The following is a 25,443-nucleotide window of genomic DNA, read 5'->3' on the forward strand; positions in this document are numbered from 1 at the left end:
CCTTTTGAGTCAAGAACTAATAGTGAAAGATCTCACAATGAAAGCACTATTGCAGAGCTATTTGATTTCCCTTTGTTATTAAAAGCCCACTGATGCTGGAATACAGACCCAAGATGAATTCTAGAGATGGATGGCCTTGCAGACTGCATTCGAGAGGCTTGGGGTCTCCTTGGCCATGCCATGTTTCTTCTGAGCAGCTTTGCCTGAGCTCCAAAGGCCAGGATTTCAGAACAGCTCCGTTTCCACTATCCTGATCTCAAGAAAAACATCACTGCTTAATGGGAGCTCTTTTCAGACTCTTTTTGATGACCTTTAATTTTTCTATGCCTCAAATTCCCATCTTTCAAAGGAGGATGCAGATTTCTCTGTTACTGTTGTAACAAAGTTTTGTTTGGAGGCAGAAGAGCAGTAAGAGGAGCAGTGCTCGTGGAGGTACTGCTGTACTAATGAAATACTGACTTCAGCATTTTCTTTTATACAGTGTGACATACCTGGGGTGCACTATATGTTGCTGTTACTCATAATTAAAACACTGATGAGACAACGGTTCACCCAGATCAGACTACTAGCCTTTTTCTAGGCAATTCTGTTAGCTTTAAAAAACTACTATACTTCTGCAAGTATCATAGCAAAAAAAGTTAATTAACGGGGCACTTAATCACATTTTTGGGCCCAATAGATCAGGTATAATGTCATTTTCATTAATATCCTCCAATATTTTTATTTCTTGAGACTCTGTAAAAGTATTGTTAATGGACTTGAAAAGAAGAGATAATTTTCTTGCTGAACCGAGTCTGTGTGATTAAGTGCTCAGTCTCTGGTAACAAATGAACACAACAACCTTTAAATCCTTTCCATACAGACAAATTAATGTGTTTCTTATAATAATATTGCTGGAAATCTAGACAGGCCAGTGCATCTTTGTGACTTGCTCTGCATGAGTCAGATTTACAATGCTGTACTGAAAAAAAAAAAAAGGGCTTTGATGACAAGTTGATAAACAAGTTAAAATAATATAATTTGCACTGTGTCATTTGTATGCTGTCAGCTTACATATAATTCCAAAAATTACCATGGGTAAATCCATTATAGGTCTGCTAAGTACTGCTGTTGGGTACATTGAGTCCTGATGCCTCATCGTGCTTTATACCCGTTAGCAATTTGCATGGCAGAGCTACCGAGCTCTTAACTGAAAGATGAAAGTCACACTTCCTATTCCGGTAGTGCTGACATTTAAATTTGGTATCAACGTTACAGTCTCATCCTAATTTCAAAATCCCTTGTGCTAATAGTGCTTAAGCCTTAATTGCACATTTAATCATAAGAATTACAGAATCACTCTGGTAAGTGAGATGGAAAAAAATGCATTGGACGTAGATACCAAAGCAAATCAAATAGGAAAGACAAAGAAAAGTCATTTTCTATTTTACGGAAATAGAAATATGTTTTTTTAAACATGTTTTTCAACCAATCAGCACAAACAGTGAAATACAAGATCCCTGTAAATAAATATCATGTCATACTGCTAAATGTGTGCTTACTGCGACTAAATAACTAAAATTTGTCTGTTTATCTACAATTCTACGTTGACCAAGGGCTTTACTGCTTGCAACTAAACTCAAGTCATGGACATGGAGTTTTGTGTAGCTGGATTTTTTTATTTTTTTTTTAAGTTCTGCACACACACACAAAAAAACCCACATAAAAAGTATTCTGTATTTGAAGGGAGAGACAGAATTTTTTATCATGGTAATTAAAATACTTGGCCTCAAAGAGAAAATCAATCCTATCTACAGGCTCTCTGAACCTAACACTTCAAGACTATCAATGAACTTGCTAAATGACTACAGTCACCAAGGAAATAAATGTTACCAAGTTTGTGAAATAATGAACTTAAACTGGAAGCTAAAATAGTCAAGAATGTTCAGTGTTAACGCTCAAATGTCAGAACTGCAATTTATATATCAGCGCATGGATCTCATGCAGCATAACTATTCTGAGAAAAGTCAAAATAAGATTTTGAGCCATAGTCCATAGACATTAGAGAAAGTCTTACTACATGTGTTACTATAACATGTTTGTTACTGCATTTTTTTTACACAGCGAAAGTCTTGTTGTTAGGTCTGTAATGCCTAACAATGATACTCTGATTTCATAATTATGCTGCCAGCTACTATCACACTGTTAGAACTGGGCAAAAATAGATCTCACTTTTTTCTGAAAAGTTGCCCCTTTCTCACTGAAAAGTGATATGTTCATAAAAACTTTAAAAGCTTTTTATAAAGAATCCAAAAGTATGAAACTGGTCCAGAGGCTGACCAAAGACAGGGTGGAAGACACCCTGATCTAATTCTGTTTCTGACAGTCGCAGTAGCTTTGCTTTTGTATCCAGCTAAATTCTACTGTCTGCGCTCAGAAAATTGATTCAACTGCTTCTAGTTTAACTGCCATCAAAACCAAATTGATAGAATGGGGGAAAATAAAAATGGTAAATTAAGATGGTTTTGACAACAAAAACTGTATGTTTGTTCATAAACTGGAAGCAGAAAGTACCGATCTTCTTGATACTCTATGTGAGCATTACAGTTGTTGCTATTAGCATTCAAGATAGCAGCACAAAAGCAAAGAGAAGCTCAAAGTGCAGAGCAATGCTGGATTATGGTAAAACTAAAAAAATTAGAAGTCTTTAAGATGCAAGTTTTCCTTCAGAGGTGCATGGTGACATCTGAAGGGACCTCTCTTCTATGATAAGCATCATACTGTATTTTGCTGCATCTGCAGTCATCAATGGCATTATAGCAGTAAGTACTTTTGAATCACAATACGCTGCTGCATTGCGTTTTGGGTCACCAAGTCCTGAAGAACCTGGCATACGGATGGCATTCATTCCTTTCCATGACCAGGTGTAAATAAGCCCAGGAAACCTTGGACCCTTTGCCTCTGAACCTGCCAGCTTTCAGTGCCCTTCGCTTTGATACCAGCCATGTGTTGCTGGTCAGACCAAACCATGCCAACACAAAGTGCGGACACCACGTGCCCTCTGCTGTCAGTAATTCCCAGCTGTCTTGATGTCAATGTCATGTTGCTTGAGGTTGTGCTTCAGTATTTCCTTGAATATTTTCCTCTGACTGCCCTGCTGACATACTTCCTCTTTTAGTTCACCAAATAACATCTGACTTGGCAACCTTTGCAACTGTTGTCTTCCGTTCCAGATATAAGACAGCCCAGTGAAGTGTGCTGTAATGATCATGGTTTCAGCTCTCTGGAAAAATGCTATGCTCTAAAATTATTTAAAAGAAAACTTCTTCCTACCTTGAATGCGCAGTGTGGTAAGCAGATTAAATCTTTCCTGAGCTGTATGCATTATCAGTAGCAGATCTGTGCCGCCTTGTAGAGAAAATTAGATAAAGTACCCACTTTGCAGACCTTTAATTTAATCTAGAGACTGATACCATATTGTTGCAGAGCCTTGTTTCTTAAAAAAAACCCCAAACCCACAAAACCAAACCACAAAAGATGGACAGGCTGTGCTAATAATATTTGACAGTTCTTTGTCCAAGAGAACACCCTCTAATGATGTATTTCCAAAATTGCAGAAATGTTCATGGCTAACATATGTTGTGAATTATAATGACTAATGACAGGCTGTGATACAAAATGACATGCGTAACGTCCTTTTCCCCCAAGTTTATTACGAGTCCATACCTTTCAACCAAGCTCACAATCTGCTTCATGATGTTTTGTGTACATGCTCTCTTTCGTGGGGCAGCTATCAGCAAACGAACAGGATTCAGTGCTTGTACAACTTCACAGTCTGTTCACCTGTGTTCACAAAACAGTGCTGGCTGGCAGATGATGATACAAGGGGCAGCTGACACCATCTGCCAGGCTTGCTGTCACAGAACAATCTCAGGATGCTGTCACAGCGACTCAACTTGCTGTGGACGCTTTCTAGTTTGCATCTGATCTTGTCTCTGGTCACATTCCTGAGAAACAATCCTCTCCCCCTCGGGGCATGCTAAAACCCCAAGGCTCCTGATGGAATTGTACAGGTGTTCTGGATTTTTTTTCTTGGAGAAGCTAACTTGCAGGTCACTGTGGAAGTCCAGGTCTTGGCAGTGTCAAATGCTTTGGTCAAATTCACTGATAAGGAAGACAACAGATACGTGATTCTATACTTTTCTGACATACCTCGCTGGCTGCATCTAAGCTATGTCATGAGTCAAATAGCATGTCCTGGGCTATATCATTCTCAAGAAAGCATTCTAGTAGTGTGCTGTCCAAGACAGGATAGGTTTTGCTGTTCTTTCTTCTTTTAATTGTCAGCGGTAATGAAAATGGCACTTTTGAAATCCTGCCTTCCTATGTTTTCCAGTTTGAGGGGACAAAGCAAGCCCCGAGGGAGCAGAGGGATACATACAACAGATAGTGATTGCTGATGGGATGTGACTGAAGCAAGGCACCAGTACGCTGCATTTTCTAATAGATTTGTATATCCATTCATTAGTTCATCCACTTGATTGTTTCTTAGTACTTGTCAAGGTTTTTACTGACTCTGAACACATCTGTCTCTTTTTGCTAGGTCTTTTATTCCCTCTGACAGCCCAGCAGAACCTCAAAGTGAAAAGCTTTTATATTATTTATAGAACTTATACATAGATCCCCATAATGTTACCTGAAGCTCCACCCAGCCTGTGGTGGGTTTTCTTCATTTATAACTATTTTATGACTCTGTAACTGTTTGCTTGGTTTTGGTTAGGTATGAAATAGGTTTTATCTAGGTACCTGTCTAGTCCAGTGTTGCGTACAAAGCCCTGATTCTAGATCAGTCCTTTTCTTCCACTCTTTATTGATGACCCTTCATAAATCAATCTGGGCTCAGTTTTGCTCTGACACTCATGAGCTATGAAGTCATCAGGAGCTTGCAGACATAAATCAGGTAGCCAGGGCACATTCATTGTGCATTCATTGTTCATGCAACAATGGTTTGAGATAAAAACCCAGATAAAACATGATACAAGCTCTACAAGCAGTAGGATACTCTACTCTTGGCAACAAACCACCTTGTATATCACCTTTGTTGTTTTGACAGGTCAGTGAATGGGACCCCACACACAATATTCAGAGGTATTAATGTGCCTAACAGCTCGCTCACAATTTTGGTGCCTATCTGGCTGTAAATATAAAACAAAATATTTACAGTAAATAGACACTATTTGCCCAATCTGTTCCCTGCTGCTGCTTAATACTTGCAACTCTCACCAATTTCTGGCCGCTGAAGATGTTCAGCATTTGTAAATATCAAAGAACTCTCTCCTCTGTTTATACAGAAATGAGTTCCTGATCTGGGAGCAGAGCCTTAGCACCACTCAGAAAAGTTCCTTGGCCACAAGCTTGTGTGTAAAGCTCTCACATAATCTGCATCATACAGATTAGGCACCCTATGTTCCTTCCCCAGATGGGAAGAAGTCTGGAAGTGGACTACCAGAAAGACGTATAGAGGTCAGCCTTCAGTCAGGTTTGATCTCCCGCTGAGACCAGCCAGGCCAAAACACAGTGTGTTATAGCCCTAGCGTACAACAGTTCTGTCCAGGGTTTTGAAAAACTTTGGACCTATTGCAGAGATGTCATGCGATTTTTTTGTATATGCACAATGTATCTGATGCAGCCAAGAATGCTTCTGTTTGTTTAGTGCACATGTACAGAGCTTCCCACCAAAGCTGGACTTACTATGCAGATCTTCAGCACAAATACCTCTAGGCAACAACCACTTACACTGGAAAATGTCTGAGATTTTCAAACATAAGCCCAGTGAGAGCTCCTGGGCGCATCCAGGGCTATCTCACATTTCATTCTGCTAGTTCTACCAGGTCAGACACCAATTCTTCACAAAATTACTGGACAATTGTTTTCCAGCAGAAAGAGGACAGACACATCCAAAACCACTAGGCATATAACAGACTTTCATTTTTTTATATCTGAAAAAGGTAACGCCTAAACTTGACACAGCTCCTTAAGATAAAGGTAAAGCTCTGTATTGATATGCTGGTGTGGTCTCGCAAAAAGAGAGGAAATCCAGCATCATCAATTCCGTTGCCCTAGAAGTCAAAAGCAGGTTGGAGAATGGACAAGTCCAGCATTGTTCATGTCCAACTAATTATTTAATCACTGAAAGAATTTTAACGAATGCCATAAGAAAAAAACATTAATTGAAAGCTAGAGAGGGACTGTTGACAAGGACAAGGGGAATGGCCCGAAGCTGCAGGAGCGGAGATGGAGATGGGATGGGAGGCAGAAATCCTTCCCTGTGAGGGTGCTGAGGCCCTGGCACAGGGTGCCCAGAGAAGCTGTGGCTGCCCCTGGCTCCCTGGCAGTGTTCAAGGCCAGGTTGGATGGGGCTTTGGGCAACCTGGGCTAGTGGAGGGTGTCCCTGCCCATGGCAGGGGTGGCACTGGATGGGCTGGGAGTTCCTTCCAACCCAAACCAATCCGGGATTCTATGATTAATCATCACCTTGAACATAAATGTTTTCTTTGAATTATGCAGTGTAAGCAGATAAAATTACATCCTTATTTTCAGAATTAACTAGCGAGCTCTGAAAACACCTTTTTGCTTTGCACCTGCCACTCTGTATCAAACAATCAAATAACTCTTAAATCTCATCAAATGAACTCCCAAAGTCATTGAAGAGATAATAAACTAGGTTACAACACTCGTCTGGTATACAGTTAAATGTCTTTCATATATCTTTAAGTGGTTATTAATCTCTGAATTAGTTTAGAATACATTAACCTTCAAGGTAAATTAGATCAATCAGGAAAATGACTCACAAGACTAAGTCTATCTTTTTTTGCTCAAATTCGGAGTGTGTGCCAAGAATATAACAGCAGGGGGAAGAAAGCATTCAAATGCAGCTTTTCCCTGGAAGTATGACATTTATCATGGAGAGGGGCTGGACATTCTCATTCTTCTTGATGCTTATGGATAAAGTTGTTTCTTAGGATAAGAGGAATCAATGACCAGACGAAAACAAAATGTTTACAGTTGTGCTAAAGGGGAATTATGCTGTGAATGCAGAATGATATGAAGCCCATGAAAATTAGGTGTAATCATACCCTCAGCTCAATTTATTTCCACTCTGGGTTTATTTTAGCCTTGTTTAATTATAGCAGTGGCTGAAAAGCTTATTCTGTTCCATTTTGCATACGGCACACAGTCCAGATGTTTGTCACATCCTGCTTCAAAATTACTTCAATCTTCAACTTTCTGAATCTCACAGAAAAGAGGTATGTAAATACTCGTGTGGGGATGGATGACCATTACAGTTACTATACATAATGTCATGCTGTGCATTGTTCGAAGAACCTACAAACTCAATGTTTAGCCACTATCTTCTAAAGGAATGTGAAAATATTAACACTGATTAGGGAGAAGACTAACCTGAAGTCAAGTGGTTTTTACTGTGAATGACTGCTGGTGGAAGCTTTGTGGTGGTTTAAGCTAAGGATTGATTTTGCTGTTGCAAAACGCCATGCATAGTTATCCTGGCTTAGCTGGCAAGTGATAAGTCACTAAGACAAACTCACGCTCCTATGTTTGTGAGGAGATATAGTTAACTATTTTTACAGGATACTTCCGATCACACCAGTGATCGGTATCACTATTTCTAATGCTATATTCCAAATCTACACTTAGGAGAACTGTCACAATAGGTGCACTTCCTCTAACTGTAGTTAGTGAAGCACTCACAGTTTTTGTGCGTAGTCATAACACACTGAAAAACTGAAGGAAATTGATATCTTTTGAAAACCTTTCCTTTGGCTGGTTAGGGGATTATTGCATTAAAACTTCAAAGACTGCAGATCGCCTTGACATCAGAATATCTAGAAGCACAAGATTTATAGTGTTGATAGATGACATGTTAAGACTTGATGTGCTGCTTTACAAATGGACAAAAAACCCTAAACCATAAATCAGACCACCTTTTAATACCAGCATTTTCCAAGGTGAAAGAAAATAGACAGAACTTGAGATCTGAGAGCACGATGGAAAGGAAGTAACACTGAAGATGGGCTATGGTTTGCAGATACTGCATATTAAAGTCCTGACTTAGGAAAGCATTTTGCTGTTATCAAACTTCTGAAATATCTGTATAGTCCTACTGTTTCCAGTGAGATTGCTTACAGGCTAGGGTCACATACTCTTCAGGGCTTTGCTAGACCAGAATCTAAGAGCTCTGCCCCAAAATCTGGCCATTCAGCCAGCAGGACCACAAAATCCATTCCTTGGCTCTTCCCTTCTGAGCTGCTCTGCACCTGCTGAGATAATGTTCCTACTTCATCCTAATTGCAGGGAACTGAGCAAAAGCTTTGTCCTTGTGCATCTAGGAATAAAGAGAGCCTTTCAGCAATCTTGCTGCAATTAAATACAAGGCTGAATGTGCATGCTGTAATTAAAAATATGTCTGTTTCTTTAAAACAAATCAGTTTTAATTGGCATTCTAATTGAAAGCCTATTAAATATAGTGATAAATGCTGAGAGATTATTTAAAATCTTGACACCTACATGATGCTTTACGAAGCTCTGAAAACACTGACTAATTCACCCTTGCAGTAGCTGAGACAGATACGTAACTACATCTAGCTAACCTGAGGAGGAAAAAAAGAACTGAACAGAAACTTCATTAAAATAATTAAAATTAATTAAATTTCAAGCGCATAACAATTTTGGTTAAATGTTTAAAAAAAAGATAATTAAGCTTTATTTTTTTTATATTCTCACAGCATCCAATCAAAATGAACAGTTGTAGTGAGTGAGAATGCTGTCCTGAAACGCCCCATGCACATGATAACACCAGAAAGCCCACACCAGCTTAGCTTAAAAATCCTTCTAGCCCATGTCGTTCCTTCAAGAGTGATCCACTGTGGCCAAAACTAAGGTGAGCGTGAAATAGAACCAACATATGGCGGTGTTTCCTTTGTGTAGCCCCTCAGTCTGGAGATCTGTTGCCCTGACTTCCTCAATCTGAGGTGTTATTTTTGTGATTTTTATGTGGAATATTAAGAAAATCTTCAGTTAATGACTTTGGAATTATCTATCTGGAGAGAAATTTTCTCTTTCCTGTGTTAATGGTTGGCTTATGCCTGAAAACATGAAGTTACTGGTAAGAGCTGAACAACTGTTGATATTAAGTACACTCTGCATTCTCACTGTGAATTTGTCTTAATTCTTCTGTTTGCAACACTCTTCTCTCAGAGACCTTGGTGGTGCTCCTCAGGAGGTTCCCACTGTGAATGAGTTTATTTTCAAGAATACTGGTAGCTATTAGAAAAGTAACAAATTCAAAGCAAATACACAGAGTTGTCTGGGCAAAAATCAAGTGTCAGATGAAAAAGCCAAGTCATTTAACTAAAACGCTGAGTCTGATCAACTTAATGGTTGCTATCATTCAAACAAGATCCATAGCATGAGATTTGTGTCCAATTAAACAGGTTGCTTTACAAATCTCTTGGAATTTTAATAAACCTGATATGACAGCATTGGAGACCAAGAATTATTTAGTGAATTTCTATGAATAATTGATCAAATAACAGTCACTATTTGTGGCCAATTTGCAAACAGAATGGGAAACAATGTATTTGAATACACTGTCCATCATGAATTATTATTCAGTTCTAATAATTCTTTGCATGGGGCTGCTTTTCCTCATCTGTATCAATTGTAAGGAGACACATTATTAAAACAGCACATAATTCTGTGTTTACCATAACTGAAGAGGCAAGTTGAAGTTTTCTGTCATCCTGTGCAGTCTCCATTGAAACAGCTAATGTGAATATATCACCACTACTTCATATGTAACATTTTTGAATCCTCTGTGAGTAAACTGTCCAGAAAGCCATGTCAGTACCTGTCACGCAAAACTCTGAAGTTTCGGAATACACCTGCTCCTGCTCTTGGTTAAATGACTGGAATTCATCCCCTGATAAAGATAGGTTTCCAGGAGCACGAGATCTCATTTGTGTTGAGAGTCTTTGTTTCACTGCATTGGTAATGGAGGCACTATTTGTCCTTCCATGAGGACTTTCATTTCCATAATTTAATTTTCCAAATTCTGTACAACAGTGAATTCTGAGCCCCACACTTACACAATCTGCAAGCAGACTGTGTTTGATAACAGAAAGTCCCTCGATAAGATTTATCCCTTCCACTTAAATCCACAGATTTCTATTCTAAGTCAGCAGATGAAAATACTGTAAAATAGATACCTCAAATTGATTTAGATTCTTTTTTCTTAATTGCAATTCTGGCCTAAAAAATGACATTTTCATTACTAATTCTTGATTTGGAGAACGTTAGTATGCAGCTTCACAAAATACTTGGACAGTTGCTGTGATGTCCCTGGGACACAGAGTATAACTATTTTGTTTTAGTGACACTTCTAGCACTGATTGGATCTTTATGCAGAAAATAGGCTTTTTATTATTATCGGAGAATAATGGAAGGCCAGCAGAATTATGGAGCTTAAGCTTCTCTCAGTTTATAAATGGAACTGCACTCAAAAGGATACACTCTACCTGACTGACTACTTGTCTGTCTTCAACTTTTATGAACTAGTTCAGATACAATATAACACAACTTGAACCTCCTCTGAAAAGCAAACCCCAAAGGATTGTTGTATAAATGTCAGCATGTCTTTACCTTGCTTTCTCTTTTAATGACTGCTGTACCTAGCAGGCTCTGGCTAAAAAACAGGCATCCAAACCTCCAGCTCTTCCAAATACATTTTCATGCTCAAAATCCAGCTTTTCTCAGTCCAGACAAATGGCTAGTTGAAACCAGGACAATGACATGCACTTTGTGTCTTTAGCTACAACAGACCGGACGCCACAGCTGTCTGGCTCTGTTCTGCTCATACTGCTACAACAGTTAAAGAATTTTCCTCTCCCTAGGGACTAAGAAACAATCACTCTTTTCTGTGTTAACAGTTTTCAGGCACAAGGGATAGGTGTGTTTTAGCTGCGATCACCGTACTGTACACTGCTTTGGAAAGCAGAGATAAGCATTCCAAATACCTGCTTCACAGAGAACAGAGATGAAGTAAGATTAGCCCTTTTTAAAAGGCAGGAGAAAAGGGGGTGGGGGAGGATAACGAAATAAATTCCAAAGAGCTACTAAAAATTCAGTTCTTCACCTGAATAATTACTTGTGATATCCTCTGAAATACCAGTGTCACTCTAAGGGGTTTATCATTTGAAGTGGCATTTCCACGGTAGCCAGTACTATGACTATAATCCCCTCCAAGCTTTTAAATGCTCTCATAAAGCTCAATATCAATAATCAAGGAAGGAACAGTTGTAGGCTTTACTGTATTTTTCATCTCATTATTCTTTATCAAATGGCAGTGTCCTTTCTTCCCACTGTAATGCTGCCTTGCCTACTGATTGTACCCCTTTTTATGCCACAGGGAAGAAAGAAAATATGATGAGTAATGACACGCAGCTTTTCAGATTTTCCATTTGTGAAAAATAATAATAAAATCTTGAAAATTACATTGCAGAGACCTTAAAAAAAAGTATACATATGCCAGTCACCTTTTTTCAATTTCTGCTTTTGCCTGGTCTCTTAAGATATAAGACCTATAACTGCTTTTTGTTCTAAATCAGTATTTCTCACAGGCCTGGGTCAATTTGGAGTCAATTTTAATACTGCATCTAGGAAAAATGTAAACTATTTGCTTAATGCAAATCACATCCAACTTTTGCAGACTTTGAGTTGAAGACATTTGCTTCTACTAAGGCGGAGATCTTTGCATGTGTGGTCTTATATCCACCACATTATAAGACAGTGGTAAAGTTTGTGTTTAATTCACTTCCTCTAGCCTAATACATCTGGGGGACTCAGTAACGGTTTCAGACAAGGGTCAACTCTAATTCTTCAACAAAATGGAAATCTTAACCATGGGGAAAAGTGGGCAGATTGTTGAGGATGTTCCTGCTCTGCACCGCTGTTTCTGTAATGGCAAAGATCATCAGCAAAGCTGTCTCAGACACAGAAAAGGCTTGGATGTCCAAAAGCATCATATCTTCTTGTTCCCAACTACAATCACAAGATTCCCTATAAACTCCATAAAATTCCACATCCAGATAAAAGAAAGAATTTAGAAGGAACGCCACAGCTTTCTCCTACCACCATGAAATTCATTGGCTTTTAATGAAGGTACTAACCAATACAAAAATCTCAAAAGACACCACAGGAAACAAAACCGAAACTTTTCTATTTCCACCCCTAATTCCACACACAGTGATTTTGTACAAATGCAACAGCAATGAATTCAGGAAATCTGCACAAGTATACATAAAAGTGAAGCTTAGGTGTTTTTCCAAAGCATTGTTTGGTTTTCCATGTCAGCTCAGAAGCCCTTTAGAAAGAGCTAGAACAGAGCTCATTAGTGCACTGTGAACAGAAAACCCTACTGCATTTCTGTTGTCTGGAAAATACAGTATAGACATTTCAAACATTGCTGGTGTCACCTTTCCATAGCAAGCTGTAAGTTGGTTCTTAGATCTTTCTTTCTTATGCTTCCAAATGAACCATAATAGCTGTGAAATGGAAATAATTCTCTTTTTTTTTTTTTGAGCTGTTGCAAATTTCCATGTTTGCTTTGTGCCTTAAATAAATTGTTCCTGTCCAATCATGCAGACTACTATAGCTTATTAATTCAATTCTATTTCACAACCAAAAGACTGAGACAGCAGCATTTTCAAAGCTGAACTAGAACTTTCTCCTTTCATTATGCTGATTAACAGAACAGAATGTGACACAATTTGGTTCATATACTTCATCTAGGTGTAAGTGGTACATTGATTCCTAACAACTTATTTTGTGGCCTTATCTGAAAAACAGTACAGAATGCACTTCGATGTACACATTAATGAAGAGGTAGTCACTGGAAATAGTTGTGAACTTTCAGAAAAGTTACATTTATGGATAATGTCTCTTATTTGATCCCTTCAGAGTTCATTACAGCTAGGGGGAATTGATTTTTTTTGGCTCTGAAGTAATCATTTTTTCATTTTACATTAATTGTATGATTAGTTTTTCTAATTTGTGAATAGTGTCCATTATCTTAGCATCTATATACCTCCATTAATTGAAACATAAACATTTCAACAGGAAGCTACAGATCCTCATGTAAGCAGAAAAAAGTAAGAGCTTAAATGCATATTTTTCAGCATGCTAAGAAGTACGTGAACTACAGCCAACCTGATCCAGAGATCATTATCAATGCATCAAATCTTCTGTGGAATAAGAAGCAAACTTTATATTCTCCATTGCAGTACAAAGGACAAATGAAAATAGCGGGTTACAGACAAATTATTCTGAAAATTTTCCTAACTTCTGTATCAATTTTGTCATCAAGAACTTCACTTTTGAAATAAGAGGGAACTGAAACCAGCATTTAAGGAGCAGAGGGAAGGAGCCTGTGATCTTTCTCCCACACGTCCTGTTTAGTATAAGGAAAGCTTCACAAGCCATTCATATTTGACATGAAACTCAGGAAATTCTTGCGATAATTCCTATGCTAACCACAAAGTTACTGCATGTTGTCATAGCAACAGGCATCAGTTGAAACTTCATGATGCTATTAAATAAATCTTTGCTTTGATATAAGATTAAATGCAATTTTATTTTATTAGATGTTTGTCATATCAAATATAATGGCAATAAAATTATGTGTCAAGAAGTTTAGCCAGTGACAATAAATAAAAGCCAGCCTGATGTGAAATTCTTGTGCTGGTGTCACCAAACAGCATTATAAACACATACAGCCACTTAGCAGCCTGTTGTCTGGAAAAGTGAAAGCACGCAAAGCCCAGGCTAGATGTAAAAAAATGCAAAGCACCAGCTAAGTGTCTCTTACACTACACGTGGCTAAAACGCAGAATCCTGGTTGGTGAGCATTAAAGTAGTGTGACAGTTCCAGGTGTCCCATGAGATAAAGGTGGCTACCACAGTAGAAAGTAACAGTATCATATAGGTGATATACCGGCAGTTTGAACTTTGTTAAAGTCTGCATTGGATACAGTAGCTGCCAAAGCTGACTATGAACTCATACTTTGTGCCCTCTAGTTACTTTTTCTTCAAGAACTTAAACAAAAAGAAAACAAAAAAACCCCACAACCAACCAACCCACACCCGTCTATAGAGTGTCTTATCTCCAATTCCTCATTCCACAGTACTCTGTACCTGCAATAATGAAGTGCCAGAGACACGACCATACAGGTAAACACGAGGCTACAATCCGCTCCTTGGCTACTAATAACTATCACTATCTCCTTGCTTGCTACGTTACATAGGAATGAGCTGCAAGGAGGATAATCTGGGAGAGAACAACTGCACAAGCCCTGCAACAGTGATCTCACAGTGACATCCGCAAGCGGTCATACAGCTACTCCGTATCACTGCTGTCCAAAGTTGGAGGGTGAAGAGAACAGAAGCAAAAACATCCTCAGCTGTAGCTCCATCAAATGTTGTAGGACAAATTAACTTGTAAAATAAATTGTACAGTTGATTTTGCTACCACTTTCGTGAAATCAAAGATCACAACTATAATAAAACACGTAATCATGGCCAAAACTCTTCTACAGTGAAGTCCATTTTGCCCATTTTTTTAAAAATAGTAATTCTTTATGTTTGTATTTGCCCGCATATGCACTGTAGGAGCATTTTCTGCAGACTGCATAGTGTACCAACACAGTCCCATCTGCTTAAACAGTCTATACGTATTTGTGGACTCCTACCTTGCTTCAATAAGCCTACCAGATTTACTCCCTATTGCAGTGGAGGTGCTGGGGAGGGGAGAAGTAGGTAGAAGAAAAGATGCAGAGTTAAAAGAGGCCTGCCTTCATGAAGGACCTTGGCCACAAACACGAACTGAACAGTTTGCTAGTATTTCTATCTATCTGGAGAATAACTACAGAAACAGCAAGGACAATGCATGACCAACTACTGACTTTGAGTGAGATCTCTGTTAACCTAGCTAACCATGGATACATTTACAATTCTTATCTCTTCATTGCTGTCTCTCATGTAAACAACTACATGAGCCAAGGAGGGGAAAATGTACTGTCACCCTTAATAGGTGGCCCTGACTCTGGGCCTCAAATGAAAAAAATAAACAGCAAATTCCCTTAATAGCTTAAAGAAATGGCCAGGTGTAGTACTGGCCAAGCCTGTACTTCAACATCACCTGCATCGCGTCTCTCCCCTCCCCTGTATACGTGGTAACAGCCAGATCTGAGCGCAGCCGTGATCCCAAAGCAATCCTTTGCTGAACTTGCATTATAACCCTGCACCCCACCACTCAGCGTTCCCAAGTGTGGGGTTTGCTGGCATGAGTAGAAAGGCCACCTAATGATACCTGCAGTTTACAATGAGATCAAAGTCATAGTATACTAAGCAGCTTTGGAGAGCAACAGCAAACAAAAGATTTTTGTAAGTCTGCAGTAAATGGCTGATGTTCTACTCCCATTACACCCCTCTAACAGCTGGATGCAGTCCCCCTCAACTGTAATCTGTTCCATCTCTTGCTGAGGGAGATCCTTCCTAGCCATTTACGTCTGTGTTTGGTGCACGGCATTCTGCGCAGTCCGATCAGCAGCGAACATTTAATTACAAAATAATTTGGTTTTCTGTATGACTCATACAATCAATGTAAGGACAAACTTGGTTGTAAATAATTGCTGTTAGGCCTTATCATGCCTATATACATCCACAGTTTTCCTCCTCTTCCATGAATCAGACTATTAGAATAACATTAGATAAATTATCTGAACCATTGACTCATGCAAACCAAACTACTTAATTCTGTTGCTCCTACAAAAAATACAGCTTTAGTATTCAGCATTCAATCTCTTTTTGCTCTTTGAAGTGATAGTTAATACCACAAAATTATCTGTACTTCGGCTACACACCACTTCCTATAATTACTGAATAATTATCAACCACGTTTATATTATGGAGTGTAATGGTATCTGAGGATCTTCTATACAAGAGCGATGAGCAATAACAAAGGTTCCACTGGAGAAGGTTATGCTAGAGATGATCATGTGGAAAACTTTTATATCAGTTGAGAAGATACAGAATCACAAACAAGCCCCTGAAAATATAATAAGTATAATAATTGTGTCCTATTTTTTACAGAGTTTTTATCAGGCTACTTTGAAAACCTGGTAAGTTAAGTCACTTTGACATCAAGCATTGAAATGAGCAATATTTCAGTGGCTGCAGTTTTGCTAGTTCACCTGCTTTAATTGCTGCAACCAAGTGAAAAGCCAGTCACTGGTGGCTCTCTGACTTACAGAACAAGAACAGTATGGAAACTGTACTTTAATACAAAGATAGACCCGAATAGCTAATTCAGTCACTAAGAGATCATTGGTCCAATGCTTCAAACGAAGCCCTTAAAGTAACAGCACTTTTACAGTGCACTTCGTCTTTGAAGTGTGTTACAAATGTGACTCCCTTGACAATACAGAGAATGACAGTAAATTATTTGCATTCTGACAACAATATTAAAAAATGTGTATTGTCAAGTGGAGCTAAATGATTTGTGACATGTACAGAGGTGCACAGAGGATCAGGTTTTTTTCATGGACTTGTATTATCTGAACAAGGTAACTGTAAGGCAAACTTTAAAGACAACAGAAATTTCCAATCTACCAAAAATAAAAAGTACTTGGAAGATCGGGCACTAAACAGAATTAATGCCAACTGAAAAATAATTGCATACGTTCACAAGGGAGAAGAAAAGTTATTAAAAAGGAAAAACCAGGACTCTATCAAATACTTTCAAGCAACTGATGGACAATCTGCAAATTAACTTCTACAATGACAAGACCAAAGAGTTTCCTGCATGTTCTATTTTATGCATATAAAAATATCAAATGATAGCCTGGGACAGCATGTTTTGCTAACTACAAAAATCCAGAGACTAATCTGTAAAAGTTTCTTAGATAATTACTTGCCTGGCTTGCAAACACAATTGTCCAAACCATACAAGGAAACTGGATATTACATACACAAAAAGGCACCTAGATTTTCAAGGCTGCATGGACATACGATTTGGAGTAAGGTCTAAGCAAACAGGAAAGACACTTCATACACATAAAAGCCTGAACTCTAGTAGTGCAGAAAGGCCTAGCAAAATGGCTCAAAACATACCAACACCATGATAAACAGAAGAAAGAAATAAGGGGGTGTGGTCACAAAACCAACCCCAAAGGACTGAAGTTCAGCACCAGAGAGGAAATACCTTTGGCATTCACAAGAACATTCTAACAGTTGCCTTTTCCCTGAACACCAGGGCTGCATATATGGACAATTCCACTTCCAGGATAGCAAAGAACAGCAGGGAAAATGCAAGCTCTCCATGCCTTGCCACCTTTCTCACTTTGCGTCCTTTACCGAACTACAGTCCTCACTGGGTTTACAGCCGCCTCTGGAATCACAGTGAAACCTTACCAGCTGACTTTTTCTTTTCTGTAATGAAGCCATAGCCATACTGTGGCCTATCTGGAAATCACAATAATTTTAAATATCTGCAGTCTGCAGAGCCATGAATATGCTCAGAACAGCAGAGCAGGCACAGCAGTCACTCAGGAGTGATTTTTAAAGTGCTACCAACAAATTAATGAGAATGTGATCATTGCAGCCAAAGTTTCACTTTACTAAAGCCAGCAACTGGCACTCACAGCCCAGGACAGGCTTGTGGTAACATGGGCTTCCCAGTTCTTCAATGCCATCTGCTGGATGCTTCTCATCATGGGTCAAACTCCATGACTAGCTCTGTTTTCACCTGGAAAAAGTCTCTTACATTTTCTTTGGTTTATATAAAGACAAGTGCACTGGATGGTTTACTTTAACATACCAAATAAATAGTTTGGCTGTTTAGAAAAAACTCAATATACCAGCAACTCCTAAGACATAACCTTGCATTACTCAGCTTCCAAACTACGCTATCCTGAAAGGCAGTTTTGGACCAAGAGCTGTATCTAATAAAGCAGGAGAAGGCAGAGTCACCTAAGTCCACAATACTTGTATCAGCTGCCCTCAAATAACTGGCCACCTTCTTCTCCCTTTAGTGCCTAACAGTAGTTGGTCAACCCAGAACTGCTCTAGGTAGTTTGGTGCCAAACACCTGACACAAAACTGTATGAGGAGTTCAGAAATTATGTAGAGGAACACCCACATCTCCTTGAAGGCCCAACACACTTGATTTGCTACAAGCACTGGCTGACAGGCAGAGTAGCAGATGTCACATGGTATGGAATAGCCCCCGGCCAGCTTGGCTCACCTGTCCTGGCTCCTTGTGAAATTAACTCTGTCCTTGCCAGAACCAGGACAGTTGCTATGGCTATCGTATCAACGTTTTACCTAAGAGTAGCTGAAGTATTCACTCGAAGTAAGGAAAAACTCAAACTCTTTCCTGAGGCATAGGCTTGAATTAAAACTCTTAACCAGTCAGAAAACAAAGTTAAAAATCTGTACAGTTAAAGCCAGGGTATTTGTACACATGTCCAGCAGCAGAAGCATTCAAATCATTGGAATTCTACCCAAGAGAAACGCCAGGGCACAGAAAATTAGCACAGCTTTAAGACTTACAGCCATCAGTTGATATACGTTATAAGTAATACAAGTGCTTGTGTTGAGCTATCAGATCTTCACTGTTGAAGACAGTCTTCTCTAACGGCTATGCTAAGCCTTATATACATTAATAAACTTATGTAAACAACTATCTAAGTTACAATGCTATGATTCATAAATAACAATGCACTGGTGAGATCTTGCTCAGGTGTACTGAAGATCAAGTTCAATATCACTACCCTGTTAAAACTACTTCAGTAACAGAGAAACCAAGTAGGTTTTTTTGTCCATGTTCACGCTGTGTGAAGAAGAGATGCTACACAATTGACACATGATAGGTAGGTATTCATCACTTTATAAAAATATACTCATCTCATACTCTGATTGTATTAAGAACAATGACTGCAGGTAAATATTTGGCCAACTGAATTTTCTGTCCACATTGTTTTGGAAAATAGCTTAAAAAGATGATTTAAGTATGCTAAGATTTAATTCTGAAAGACAAAGTCATAATGAGCAGGTATTTCCATGGTACAATACATTAATCAAAGCAAAAGGCAAAAGTCCAAAAGCAGAATTACAGTGAGACAGAACATGGTTTTTTTTAAGGATCTAAGAAGTCAGCAAACCAAGACATTTAAAAATGACATTCAACTCCACATAGTGATGGAGGCATAGTTCTAGGGATTGATGCTGACACAGCAACATCATCTATGAACAATTCTGACATTAGTTTGGAATATAAATGTGGATTTAGAAAGTGATTGTTCAGGAAAATTAGAAGTTAAGACTCACCATTCTGACATACAGCAGCTTTTGTGATTCTCAAATACAAAGTAGTCAATGACTGAGCATGAGTGTGGCTCCAAAAGTTTTTCTTCAATACCAGTGCAAGCTTTAAAGAGCCCTCCTTTTTCCCCTGTCAACTTGTTGCCACGTTGTGCACTGAGCTAACAGTGTTTATGCTATCTGAGCTAAGACTGAAAGACAAAGGATAGATTTAGTATTTCCAGGAGGGCTGCTAAAAACAGCTAAATAGCATTACAGCTGAATCGTACCCTATGTATTACAGAGAAACTTATCAAACAGCCATTACAGAGCAAATAAAAAATTTGTTTCTGTTGGTTTTTATACTTAAGTATTTTCATGAGTGGAAAACAAGGCCAAGGAAACTCCAATATCTGCCTGACTTTATTACTTTAATAAACAATGCAAATATTCCAAACTTGATGCTTTACCAACAATATTTGTTGTATTTGTAGGAAGCTAATGATTTCCTGAACAAATAAATAACTGCAATAACCAAAATAAGAAAGCTCTCATTAAATAGATGGAACCCAAGACAGGAAAGTAAAAAAAAAAAACTAAAGTGGTGGATTTTTTTTTTAAATGTAATTGGAACAATGTTATCAAAACATTTAATAAAACAAGGAAAAGGTGTATGGTATTGAACACCTTTAACTGTCCTCAGCCTCAAGATTTATGTTATTTCCAAACTTTGCATAGAGCTGAACCTTCAGGTCAGATAACACCCTCTGAATTGATTCCACTCGGGATTCTAATGCTTCAATTTCTTCTTGTAAACTTTTCTGAAAAAGAAAAAAATAATCAACTAGTTATGTAAAACAAACTGAGCAATGTTTGTCAGCAACTTATAAAGAGGTACCACTCTGCCAACTTTTCTGCCAAGTCAGACTGTAAGACTTATTACAGGGCCAAAGAAAGGTGAGTGTGACTGTATACTGACAACCCAGTTACGCCTTACCACGCACGCACATCCCCCTCCTCAAATCATAAATCAAACATGAACTTTAGAAAGTAAGAGGTGCAAAGGATGAACAGATCATCCTATTCCAATGCTCACCACACTCTAGCAACCAGTACAGTAAAGGAGCTCCCTTTTGCCCAGACAAACCTTTGCCTCCTCCAGCATCTCCTGTGTCTCTTCTTGGGAATGACTAATGAAGACATCTCCAATTTGGTAGGGTATCAGAAGTGAATCACCATCATCAAGCATCATGATGTCATCGCAAGCATCTTCCAAATTCTGAAGTTGTTTCTGTTTAACAAGACATAAGTGGTCACTTTGTACTAGGTAAATTATTTCAATGGATACATTATCGTGCTATCAGTTGAGTAATGAACTCAGTGAGTCCGCATTTTGGGCAAAAATCCTACCTGCCAGCATACTATCAGCATGTCTAATAGAACAGTTCCAGTGCTATAATTCAGCATAAGTATTAAATGCAATGGAGCTGTACTAGAAGAAATTTCTAGTCAATATTCATTATCTGTCATTAACAGGATAATTCCTAGACAAGGAAAACAGAGTAGGTTTAAATTTCACTATTTTCTGATATGCTCTTACACAGGAATTTTTAAATTTAGCTAGAGAACAGAAAAAATTAGTAAATAAGATGGCAAATGTTAATTACTTTATTACAAAAGTAGGATTGCTTAAAGTTCCAGCACCTTAAGCCATTAATGAAACATCAATATAAAAAGGTAACGTTTTTACAATATGCGTATTAGGCAAAGTAATTATAGAAAACATTTTGTGACAGTACTGGCATATTTTCTTTTTTAAGAACTTGATAAAACTTCTTTGGAAATGCTATTACTGATGTTGAAGGAAAGTGAATGAATACTGAGAAAGAAAATTAAAGTGACATATCTTCTTCAGCCTAGCAAAAGAAAACCTCTGCACTCATAATGACAATCTCTGTCAACACATCAAAAGAATAACATAACAAACAACTGCCTTACAGGTTCAAGACAAAATAAGTATGAACAGTCTCAGACAGGAAATTTTAAGAACACTACCAACAGCCATTATATAGACAATGCTTTATATATCACAACTGAGGAGTTCCAAGAACTGCATGCAGAAATATACTAGCGACCTTTATTTCGCATTACTTTTTTCCACTTTAATGTTCTCTGGCTATTTTCAAAGTATCAGAAATCCCATATTAGAAACAAAGCATTACTCACAATAATCCACAGTCCCTATTTTCTGTGCTACAGCTGAAAATTAACTAAGAGCAACGAAGAAGTGATATCTGAAGCACATATACCTTTTTCACTTCTATTTCTTCTTTCAGCTCTGTGATCCTGCTAGTATTTCTTGCAAATTTGTTAATTTTCTGTTGATCTTCAAACGTAACATTGACATCTTCTGCAGCCTGCAAGGAGGAGAGGTCAAAATTAAAACTTCATTTCTTATATTAACTTGAATCTCACTACAAGATTATTCCTACAAAGCTTCTGAAACAGTCTTACAGCCACTACCTTCTGCTTATACACTTGATTCCTTAAAACACCTCCTCAAGGAGATAAATATCCACGTGTAGCTGGGCGGAAGCCCTGGTAACACCCAAATAAAACACCAGCTATCCATGGCATCCTAATGCCGGTTGTTTCCTTGGCAGCACTGACATCTCAAATGGACACCTCTGCTTAAAGATCACTGCAGGGTACAGAGGGTAATCCCAGACTGGTTTGGGTTGGAAGGGACCTCCCAGCCCACCCAGTGCCACCCCTGCCATGGGCAGGGACACCCTCCACTAGCCCAGGTTGCCCAAAGCCCCATCCAACCTGGCCTTGAACACTGCCAGGGAGCCAGGGGCAGCCACAGCTTCTCCGGGCACCCTGTGCCAGGGCCTCACCACTCTAAGAGTAACAAATTTCTTTCTAACATCTAATCTAAATCAACCCTCCTCTAGCTTAAAGCCATTACCCCTTGTCCTGTCACTACACTCCCTGACGAAGAGTCCCTGACCATCTTTCCTGCAGGCCCCTTCAGGTACTGGTAAGCCGCAATTAGATCTCCCCGAGCCGCCTTTTCTCCAGGCTGAACCACCCCAACTCTCTCAGCCTGTCTCCATAGCAGAGGTGCTCCAGCCCTCTGATCAGCTTCATGGCCCAACTTCGGATCAACTTCATAATCCGCCAGCAACATCATTTGACTCGAACCGGTGAGCTGCCGAGTGCGATGGTGCTACCGCGGCTTTACAGCCCCTGAACCGCGCCCCAGGCAGACTCTCCCCGGCCGACCTGCGGCGGTGGCAGCAGGGGCTGCGGCAGGACCTCCGCTGGGCTCGGCCCGAGCGTCCTGCACGTACGGGCCCCTTGTGCGGCCAAAGAGCTTTTGGCACCTTACAGCAAACTGCGCCGGCACAGACTCCGTAAGGGCAGTGTAACCGCACCCGCGGGTCTGATGGCACGGTAAGCGGCTTCCACAGGGCCGAGACAGCCCCGCCAGGGCCGCGACCCACAGACCGGGGTATTTTCGGCAGGGCCTGACCCGGCATCGGCCTAGGGAAGGAACCGCCCCGCTCCGGCCCCGCACAGGGCTGCCGCCCGGGCAGCGGGCGCTGAGGGAGGCGCCTCTGGGGACCCCGAGCGCGGGCCGGGAGGCAGCGCTGAGCCGACACGGCCGCGCCGCCCCAGCACCGAGAGACGGCGGCCCCCGACAGCCAGAGGACCCGGCCTAGCCGCCCCGGGAGGCAGCGGAGGAGCTGCGCCCTCCTGAGGGGAGCCCACAGCGGAGGGAGAGGCCGGGAAGGGAAAGCGCCCGCTGCTATGCCCTCCTCCCACACTCACCGCCTTCTTCATGGTGGCGGCCATGTCGGTAGGACTGAACTATTCGCCCTCCCCACAGAGGAGGAGCTGCCAGCACAGGAAAACGAGGAAAGACGAGGTAAAGCGCCCGACAGCGGCGGTCCCGCGCGGCTCAGGGCTTCTGCCTCTCCCCACCGCCCCCAGCCCGGCAGGCTGCCCGGGGAGGCAACACGGGACACACAAAAAAAGCCTCCAACCCACCCCCACAGCGCTTGGTACGTCCCGCTTAAAGGCGAAGAGGCGCGACCCCGCCCCTCCGCCGACAGACAACGGAGGGCAGTAGCTGCGGTGTGTCAGTGCTGCCGCCAGGCGGTGCCGTGGGATGGCGCTTCAGCGCGGGGCGGGCGGGCGGTGGGGCCCGGCGGCAGCACGGCGGGTACGAGGCGCCTCTGGAGGGAGGGCGGCCCCGGAGCGGGGGGGGGTGGGCAGTGCCCAGCCGGAGGCCGGGGCCAAGGACACCTCCGAGCTGTCGCCAGCCCTCGCCAGCCAGAGCAGCGGCCTTTCTGGAAGCGGAGGTGGAAGAGGCCTTCAAGTTCAAATCACTGCAGAGGGACTTTTTAAGCGAAAATAAATATTTTTCTGAACAGGCTGGTTGACAGCTTCTAAACAGAAACAGGGATAGCTGGCATTTACACAGCATAATTGCCTCCGCATGCTTAAGTTTATTTAGCTTCTCACAGCTACAAAACAAAACCCCCAAACCAGTCCATCCTAGCGTCTCACAGCCGCGGGGGAGAGGCCTGGCCCCGGCCTGGCTGCAGGGGGTACAGGGCCCCGACCCTAAAGCTGGGGCCATGGCAGGCGGGCACGCCTGGATGTGAGGGCTCAAAACCCACGGGGCTGGCTGAGGCGTCGGCGCAGGCTGGCAGCAGTGGCAGAGATGCCTTGAGACTCTGATCAGCTCCTGCTTGGGTCTGCCAAGACCTTGTTGAAGAACGATCAGCATCTCCGGTACCCGCGAGCTTTCAAAAATCTAAATATGCCTCAGCTACAAAGATTTCGGAGTGATACGCTGTTGTGCCAGCATCAGGTGGGGATGGCAACAAGCCTGCAGTGTGAGAGTCAGAGAGGTGTTTGAAAATATCTTCAGGTGTTTTTCTGTGATTCATCTTTGTGCTATGCCCTCCTGTGAGCTGCAGTTGGAAGTCATTAGAGTTAGACCCAAAGAAAGTGCCTGGGTAGGGAGAGTCCAGGGCCCTGGACGGTGTGCTTTTACACTGTCTGGCGTGGAAAGGAATTTGGAAGGCTGGGTTAGAGTCTGCAGCTCACAGAGCAGTGTCTGGGGGGGACTTGGATCTCCAGAAAGAAAACCAGACAGCGTTGTGAGCAAGGAGCTGTCTCGGGTCAGCACGTTCAGTCCCAGGCAGCCAAACTGCTGAACCTTTTCGCAGAGCTGCTGAGAATCGCCTCCACCACTTTGGAGTCCAAAGATCAAAACTACTTCCGGAAGGCAAAATGTATAACCTTGCTTTCTCAAGCTGTGCTTTACAAAGCCCGATACCCTGACTGCACGCAACGGTCTTGTTCTTCAAACGCTTATTCGTGATATGGGTGGCTGATGTACTGTTCCCTGCTGTCGGATGGCATCCGAATTCACGTCTCCCACCCCCCTCCTAACGCCTGAACCATTAATAACTCTGTATGTTATCTGATGACCGGTTTAATGAAAAATATATGAACAATCAGGGGAACAGAGAGCTAGTGTTTGCTTTTGTTCAAACCCCTTGTTGCTCAGGGAGAATCCAGTCCTGTTGCTGCAGGAGAATCCTGGCTCCACAATAGCTCATGAAAGTCCATTCCAAAGGGGATCCATGGAGAACAATAGAAGACAACACCCAACAGAAGAGTGGGTAACTATTTTAAACGTTTCCTATTAATTTCCTGCAATTAGGCCTTATTAGGACGAGCTGAAATACGGCATGCTCTGTTCAAGTCTTAGCACATACACCAGCACCGTTCTCTCTCAGCCTTGACTTTGTCCATCGTAGATGGAAACGGTATAGCAGCTGTGCTGCCTGTGGGAATGAAAAGTTGGGGGTCCCACTGTATTACTTAGGGAGATGGAGCTTCTTCCAGTGGTGTTCAGCTTCATTTCATAGTGGAGCTGGTTGGGGAGATCTCTTTCAGTAACTGGTTTTTATTGAATAACTGTAAGTCACAACTACTTGTGGGAAA

The 25,443-nt window shown here is 41.0% G+C and overlaps 1 protein-coding gene and 1 long non-coding RNA gene across 2 annotated transcripts; one reads left to right on the forward strand and one right to left on the reverse strand.

Annotated features, from left to right (window-relative positions):
- The first annotated feature begins 18,209 nt into the window (after positions 1–18,209).
- On the forward strand, positions 18,210–18,474 carry LOC142604159 (uncharacterized). The gene is made up of 2 exons (XR_012838055.1): positions 18,210–18,315; positions 18,407–18,474. It is a non-coding gene; the product is annotated as an uncharacterized LOC142604159 (long non-coding RNA).
- Positions 18,475–19,116: 642 nt separating this feature from the next.
- On the reverse strand, positions 19,117–23,417 carry PFDN4 (prefoldin subunit 4). Its single transcript, XM_075768893.1, has 4 exons — positions 23,251–23,417; positions 21,723–21,830; positions 20,561–20,704; positions 19,117–20,234 (listed from the first exon to the last, which is right to left on the reverse strand). The coding sequence occupies exons 1-4, from the start codon at positions 23,272–23,274 to the stop codon at positions 20,103–20,105; spliced, it is 408 nt and encodes a 135-aa protein (XP_075625008.1). The 5' UTR covers positions 23,275–23,417; the 3' UTR covers positions 19,117–20,102.
- Between the last annotated feature and the right edge of the window lie 2,026 nt (positions 23,418–25,443).

The sequence above is a fragment of the Balearica regulorum genome, chromosome 16, assembly GCF_011004875.1.
Source record: "Balearica regulorum gibbericeps isolate bBalReg1 chromosome 16, bBalReg1.pri, whole genome shotgun sequence".
Taxonomy (NCBI): Eukaryota; Metazoa; Chordata; class Aves; order Gruiformes; family Gruidae; genus Balearica; species Balearica regulorum.

What these genes read in the sequence shown, in the direction of transcription:
- PFDN4 (XM_075768893.1), bottom strand. Translation starts at nt 23,274, where the DNA reads ATGGCCGCCACCATGAAGAAGGCG. An exon ending in AAGAAATAGAAGTGAAAAAG is followed by an intron (nt 20,705 to 21,722) that starts GTATATGTGCTT and finishes CTTGTTAAACAG; the next exon opens with AAACAACTTCAGAATTTGGA. An exon ending in AGATGCTGGAGGAGGCAAAG is followed by an intron (nt 20,235 to 20,560) that starts GTTTGTCTGGGC and finishes TTTCTTTTTCAG; the next exon opens with AAAAGTTTACAAGAAGAAAT.